This window comes from Mus caroli, chromosome 9 (genome assembly GCF_900094665.2).
Source record: "Mus caroli chromosome 9, CAROLI_EIJ_v1.1, whole genome shotgun sequence".
NCBI lineage: Eukaryota > Metazoa > Chordata > Mammalia > Rodentia > Muridae > Mus > Mus caroli.
In genome coordinates, this window is record NC_034578.1 from 77,273,436 (window position 1) to 77,281,601 (window position 8,166).

Sequence of the window (8,166 nt, forward strand, 5' to 3'; positions counted from 1 at the left end):
GGAGATTTTGGTTTTCACCCTGTGTACCTACAATTAGCAGCCTTGTCTCCAAAATTAATTCCCAGAATGCAATGGATTCATTAGTGATGATATTTTTTTCCAGTCTTCACGAAGCCAAGCCTGGTCATGTGGCCAGCTCCATCACTGCTAAGTGTGCAGGGATTGCTGCTCCTTTGCCGTGTGTTGACCATCTGCTCTCCCTGGCTTGTTCTCTTCTCTCATCTCACCAGTGAAAACAGAATGTATCAACCACTCAGCCTTTGTCTTGCAGAGGAGGAAACCTTCTTAGGGTGGCACATCCTATGTTATTCCACCTGTGGAATAAATGTGGGTCTCCAGGAGGCCATGAGAACACAGGCTTCCCACCTATCAAGAAGAAATAAACTTGACTCTATTGTCACTGTTTTTAATGCCCTTGTTATGGCAGCATGTGACAAACCCTAAGGAAGCCACCAGGGTGAGGCTTACTGTGACACTATTCCCTAAGATGGTCTCAATCCTCACCCCATGGAGTGTGTGTGTGTTTGCAAAGGAAAGAGTTTTATTTGAAAAAATGTTCAAGCCATATGATATTTTAACTTACACAAAACATATAGATTTTCTGATATTGTCAGGAATCGTGTGTAAGATATACATTGTGCATTTTATTTAATCAGGCATGATTGTTAAAGCCATCACAGGGTTCAATCTTTATTATCACACATGTATTTCTTATTATACATGTAGGAACAAAATTAAGATATGAGTTTGGGGATGCCTGCTATCAAAATGCATCCACCATGAACATCTTCTCACTCTTTATTCCAAGGATCAGAGATGCTATATAGCCATTTACAGCAACCTAAAAGAGCCTTTATTTCTGAACTCTCCTCCTCCTTCATGCTGGACAGCTTGGCTCTGTGCACTCTCTTATGCTACTGTTAGACTCCAAGCTCAGGGTTTCTGACTTGGACTATAGTGCTTCTGTATCAAATTTGGAAAAAAAAATTAGGGAGAATCAACCCTAGTGGGTAGAATTTAAGGGTAAATTTGTCACTGCAGGATTATACACATCCCCTCCCCCTGCGGCCAGACAAGGTAGCCCAGTTAGGAGGAAGAGGATCCACAGGCAGGCAACAGAATTGGGGTGGATCCCCTCTGCAGTTGGGGTGGAGGGGATGTGCATACACCAGGGGTAGGTTGTTGGAGGGGCTTTCCCTTCACAGAGGAGAAGCGAAGAGAGGAGAGAGGAAAGACTGTGAAAAGGAGAACTGGGGGGGGGGCGGGGGGGTTGGATCTGCGGTTGGGATGTAAAGTGAATAAAAAATGAAAGTAAATAAATGAAAAAAAAATAAATGAAAAAAAAAAAGAGGACAAACTTGTTCCTCTGACTGCCCATCTTAGAATTCATTTCCTTGGTTGGAATCAGATCACCTGTGAGCTCTAAAAATGCCTTCAGCAACAGCTTCAAATGCTCATCTCCTCCTACCCTGCGTTGCTCAGGATGAGCAACGATCCTAATGTAGCCCTAAAGTGACAGCAAAAGGAACAAGGAGGCCCAGCAAGTGGAGAGAGCCAAGCCATGGCCACTCACCAGGTCTGTGAATCGTTGTTCCAGGGCTTGATACTCCAGAGAACTCTTGTTGAACAGGTCATAGGAGAACGGCATGTTAGCAACACGCAGGCTGAAGAATACCACTAGCTCCTGGCCCTTGGTGGCAATGGTCTCGGAGCTGGTGGTGATGAACTGTACTGTTGGGATGGGTGTGGTCATCTCCATGAACTGACCCGAGGCAGAATCGTATCCACTCAGTTCTGATATTTCTGACAAGGCTGGCGTGTCAGACACATCCATGTCATCTAGGTCTCGGATTGTGTCGTGGCTGCTTGTGATCAGCTCTCTGTCGCTGGAGGATGCAGGCCAATGTGACGTTCCCAGAGGCAATTGGCGGATGGTAGAATAACCGATAGTGGGGAGAGTGAGCTTGGGGATGAGTGCTGTTGGGCCAGTGGTCGTCAAGGGAGGGGGGCTTTGAGCATCTAGAGAGAAGATGCTAGGTGTAAACGAAGGTAGATTTTCGGATAGGGAAATTGAGGCTGATACAGGTGGAGACCAAGAACTGTCTTTGGAGGACATTCCTGATGCCAATTTATGTCCAATTATTTCCACCCAAAAGAGAAAACGAAAACACAAAGTTAATTAAACTTAAGGAAAGATACCACATTTACATTGAAAAATTCAATCTTTTTTTTTTGACTCAGCTTAATAGATACCCTTAATAGATACCGTTTTTATTACTAGTAGGCCAACAAAAATACAGGCTAGGGTAGTTAACATAGATGAAAAGGAATTTTTTATTAGATATTTTCTTTATTTACATTTCAAATGCTATCCCAAAAGTTCCCTATACCCTCCCCCCGCCCTGCTCCCCTACCCACCCACTCCCACCCCTTTAGCTTCTTGGGTACTTTCTCTAGCTCCTCCATTGGGGGCCCTGTGTTCCATCCAATAGATGACTGTGAGCATCCACTTCTGTATTTGCCAGGCATTGGCATAGCCTCACATGAGACAGCTATATCAGGGTCTTTTCAGCAAAGTCTTGCTGGCATATGCAATAGTGTCTGCGTTTGGTGGCTGATTATGGGGTGGATCTCCGGGTGGTAAGATTGCAAGCTTGTATAACCACTCTGGAAGTCAGTCTGGCGGTTCCTCAGAAAATTGGACATAGTACTACCGGGAGATCCAGCAATACCTCTCCTGAGCATATACCCAGAAGACGTTCCAACTTGTAATAAGGACACATGCTCCACTATGTTCATAGCACCCTTATTTATAATAGTCAGAAGCTGGAAAGAACCCAGATATCCCTCAACAGAGGAATGGATACAAAAAATGTGGTACATTTACACAATGGAGTACTCCTCAGATATTAAAAACAATGAATTTATGAAATTCTTGGGCAAATGGATGTATCTGGAGGATATCATCCTGAGTGAGGTAACCCAATCACAAAAGAAGTCACTTGATATGCGCTCACTGATAAGTGGATATTAGCCCAGAAACTTAGAATACCCAAGATACAATTTGAAAAACACAAGAAAATGAAGAAGAAGGAAGACCAAAGTGTGGATACTTCATTTCTCCTTAGACTAGGGAACAAATTACCCATGGGAGGAGTAACAGAGACAAAGTTTGGAGCTAAGATGAAAGGATGGACCAGCAATCATTTTTTAAAAGGGAGATTGGTATAGAAAGGGCAGGCTGTGCTGTATTCAAACCCAGGGAGACAAAGCATGGGACCCCGGACTCACTTTATCCAGACCTGAGATTCTACATGTATGAGATGAGAAGAGCATCAGCCAATTCGACTTTCTAGAATTACTGTCCAGGTAGACTTAGCATACCTGCAGACCAGATTAAAGAGTTACTAAGCACTAGAGTAGACTTGGACTAAACCACAGATGGCACTGGCATAGGTTTAGAGCCACACCCTCACCTGGAATTTCCAGATAACTTTCTGCAGCTTTGGTTCAGAGATTTTTATTTACTTTCTAATATTGCAAACCTGAATTTTGCACAACTGAACTTTTTTTTTTGGGTTCAATGATCACATTTTGGTAGCCTTATGACCTAAACTTCTACTAATCTATCTATCTATCTATCTATCTATCTATCTATCTATCTATCTATCTATCTATCTATATTTTTTTTTCAGAACTGGCTATTCAGATTGAATATGTTGACTGTTTGCAGACTGGTGCTGAGGATATAAAGGTACGGGTGATGTATATGTGGACTTTATATTGAACGTGCAACTTGGTAAGTATGTGATAATATTTCAAGCCTTTTCATCACTTTCACATAGGACTGCTGAAGTCCGTTCCATTTTTGGTACAAAATTAAAAACAGTAAGTATTTATGAACCAAGAAAGTAGCTATATGAACCCTTCAGATAGAGAGATTGATGGATTATTAAGGTAGTCCAAGAAACCTAATTCTGGAGCCACTGATTGCACTTAGGGGACTCAGTGAACAAAGCAGGCAATTTTCTATGATTACTTCCAGTGGCATTTTGGCAAATCCGTGGGAAAGTTCTGCTGAAACCTGCATGCTAAGTATGATGAATGGTCTGTCTGAACGTTGATAGCATCTTTGGACTTGCACTCAAATAATTTACCACAGTGCAATCACCAAAACTGAAACTCCAAGTTCTAAACAGCTCTGAGAGGCAGAATCATATCAGCTTCATTACTTTCTTAAAAATAAAACCTTGCTATTGGTTGAGTTATGCTTCCATTTCAGGGGCGGACCCTCGTCGACCCCAGCACAAAGTTCCTAGATGTGTCTAATCATAATTCAGTCAACTGCCAGAAATAATATTTGCTGACGTCTATGCTCTCTGTGCATATAAACTGAGATTTTTTAAATCCAAATCTTCATTTCCTATGAGCTGAATGCTTCTATACCTCCCAAATTCATGTGGAGAACTCTTATCCCACAATATAATAACATTTGGAGATGAGGCCATAGGGAGATAGGCATGTTGTGAGAGGAGAGCCCTTGATGGATGATACTGGTATTAGTACCCTCATCTGAACAGATATGAGAGACTCTAGAAGGCATCCATGAGCAACCCAGGAGAAGCACCATCACCAGGGATCCAGTCTGTCAATAGGAGCTTGATTTTGGAATTCTTTTGTTTTAACTTTTAAAAATTATTCTTCTTTCATATATTACAACCTGACCACAGTTTTTCCTCCCCCCCTCTCTTCCCAGTCCCTCTCTGAAGCCCTATCCACTCCCCGTCCTCCGTTTCTCTTCAAAAAAGGGCAAGCCACCCATGAACATCAACTACACACGGCATATCAAGACACACATGGCAGTGAGACTAGGCACATCTCCTTGTAGTAAGACTGGACAGGGCAACCCAGTATGAGGAAAACGGGCTCAAAAGCAGGCAAGGGAGTCAGAGACAGCTTCTGATTGCAGTTAGGAGTCTGTAAGAAGACCAAGCTACACAACTGTAACATATGTGTAGAGGGTCTAGGTCAGCTCCATGCAGGCTCTCTGATAGTTCAGTCTCTGAGTCCCTGTAGACCCAGGTTAGTTGATACTGTGGGTATTCTTGTAGTGTCCTCCCCACCCCACCTCTTCCTTGGGATTCCCTAAACTCCGCCTAGTGTTTGGTTGTGGGTCTCTGCATCTATTTCCATCAGTTGCTGGGTGAAGCCTCCCTGATGATGATTAGGCTAGGCACCAATCTAGATTTTGGACTTCCTTAACAGTAGAACTGTAGAAGTACACTTCTGTCACTTAATTCACTCAACACACAATGTTTTGACATAGCTTGTGCTAAGCTATCTGCGCAAGGCACCAGAACGGGTACATTGACAGTGTCTCAGTGCTAGCCAAGATTTGGTCTGACTTCCTTGTGCGTGCATTTGAGTCTGTGCTTCTGGGATATGCACTCTGTGCTCCTACAGATGATAGAGGCTGGGAAATGAGAGGCGTGGAGGCCCATGACGGATGTCTTGAGTGTGCTTCTCCGGGGCCAGCATCTCACCACTTGCTCCTTTCTTACTTCAGCTTAAGATCGGCTGTGCTTCATGTCCTTAGTCAGGGACTTTGTACTTTTCTCCTTCTGTGTCATCTTAAGACTAACTCTTTACATCCACAGTGAACCTACCTGAGCCATCTCAGTGGCATAACAAATAGGCATTGAAATGTAGGGCTGCTTGATAAAATATAAAGCACCAATTCAAACACTTGTCGGCTAAAAAAAAAATTACTCTTGTGTTTATGGAAAATTCAGTCTTGTCTACAATCTTTTATTTTTCTTTGCCAAATCTAGGAACCTTAATTGTGCTTTGCATTTTCTCTTAATCTCAAAAAGAAAAGAAAAAAATTAAAAATTCTTCTATTCTTTCTTTTAATAGCTCAAGACTGAATCTACTGAGGCAATAGTCAGCTCCTCTGGGGGGGGGGCGGATATTCAAATCTTGCCATGACTTCTAATGTAAGTAATTATGCCTTTACCTTATTCTTATGTAAATATGAGACATGGCAATGACACAGGTTATTCTATTATTGAGTTTGAAATGCTGCGATAGGAAGTCAAGAGCTACAACCAAGGCCACTTATTTCACTGTGAAATATGAAAAATAAAAGACTCAGACTAACTATGTTAGAGAGAGAGTGTATGGGTCCTACAAAGGGGTCAAGTGTTTGTGCATGGTGAGGCTCTAGCATAAAGCCCAGCTACAGAGAGAGGGGATGGTTATTTCCATCCCTCTCTAGGAAGGGGGATCTGTTCAAAGTCAAGGCCACAGTTAAAATGGGCCAACTCAAAGCAGATGAGCACGGGACAGCTGATACCCAAAGAGAGAGAGGCCAACAGCTGAAGGTAAGATTGTGGGAGGGTTGGGGGCGATAGGGAGTGGGGAGGGTGGGAGGTGGGCAGTCATACTGGTAGCCAGAAGAAGACAAAGGAAAAGAGAGCAGACAGAATGAGATCACATCCAACCTGTCGGGCATACACCTCAAGCATTTGCCCATTTCATGTTGAAATAGTCTAAGAAGATATTCTGTGAAATTCTTTAGATCTTCAGTTGGCACAGCCAGCACGTTCTTAGTTTTATATGAAACACTACTTTTTAAATTACAACCCCTTTCATTTTATAGAACTAGGAAATGTGTCTCTTATTAATTCATTTTAATGACTGAATAGATATGGAGAGCTTCTCTTTTGCTGGTCCTGCTGCTCAGACACATCAATGAACAAAACAGCTGTCAGTCTCCGAGAGCTCACTGCATAGTGGTGGGAGCCAGATAGACAACCCTCCAAGTAACACATCAGAAGATTCAGAATGTCGTGAATCTGAATGTGTGTGTGTGTGTGTGTGTGTGTGTGTGTGTAAGTGCTCTGGAAATAAACCCAGTGGGAGAGGAGGCAAAGGAATCAGTTGCACAGCAAATACAAAGGAGAAGGGTGTAGGAGGAAGAGCATCATGTTCAGGGGACCCCTGGCTTGGGGGGCAGTGAGACCCCATTGAATGGTCCAGTATCTGCCAATGGTCATGGTAGCTGAAGAGGGAATTCTCCTAGACATCCTTTCTTAGGATTGTTCAGTTAAAATGAGGAAGCAATCCAAGAAAGTGGGAGAAATGGTTATTAAAACAAAACAAACAAACAAAGAAAACCACCAGGGACAGCTTTTGGAAAATGGAGAGGGTACATCTAAGGAGACTCAAGACTGAATGTGGGCAGTGGCTTGCAGATGTTCACTGCTGAGCCTGTCTGCTTTTCTGAATTATAACTGAAAAAAGTGTATTTTTTTTCCTTTTCTCCCTTTCTGTCTGTTCTTTGGAAACAGGCTAAAATTCTAAGCATGATCACGCTGACACTCTAAAAATTATTACTCTGAAGAATACTCTCCTTCAGCTGCCTGCTACCCCATGGTTTCTCTTCTAATCACCAATAAAATGAACCTCAAGCTTAAAAAGAAAAAAAAAAAGGATTAGTTTTCTCTAGTACTACAGGAAGCACAGATGTCATTAAGTCCTATGACAGTGTGAAGATTTTTTACAAAATAATTTTACACCTTCATTCGTGGATAACTGGCAAGTGAAAAAAAATATCTGCCTTTACCTCTTATTTATAATGGCAAGCATTGCTGAAGAATGTATTCCAAGGCACAAGAGGAAACCTGGGGCAGAGGGATCAGAGAACTCACTGGGGGAAAGACCTGGGAAATTCTGAAGAAGTTCCGGTGAGTGCACTGCACAAGGCTGAGAGAGTAGTGTTTCCTCAGAAAGGAAAGAGTCTCTGAAACTTGAAACTGAGGTTTCAAGGCATCACCAGGTGTCTATTGATGCTACACTGGAAATTGTAGTGAGATGCTCAGGGGAACTAGCAATACATACATAGAAGGCTAACCTGAGGAGACCACGCTTCAAAGTCATGGAAATCAGAAAGTAAAGAGCAAACAGTACACTGGTGGATATAATCTGAATGCTAACGATGGATTTAATGATAGTTGTATTATTTACCGAAGGGTTGCTAGGGGAGGCTGAAGGGATCACACTGAAAGAAACTGAGATGAAAGGATGGACCATTTAGAGACTGCCGTATCCAGGGATCCATCCCATAATCAGCTTCTAAACGCTGACACCATTGCATACACTAGC

The 8,166-nt window shown here is 42.6% G+C and overlaps 1 protein-coding gene across 1 annotated transcript in view; it reads right to left on the reverse strand.

Moving 5' to 3' along the window:
• The window catches only part of Impg1 (interphotoreceptor matrix proteoglycan 1), a 134,124-nt gene that overhangs the window by 28,289 nt on the left and 97,669 nt on the right, over positions 1-8,166 (reverse strand). Inside the window, exon 13 of the mRNA XM_021172849.1 lies at positions 1,574-2,118. Within this exon, the coding sequence (XP_021028508.1) occupies positions 1,574-2,118 (545 nt within the window). The remainder of the gene's footprint in view (positions 1-1,573; positions 2,119-8,166) is intronic.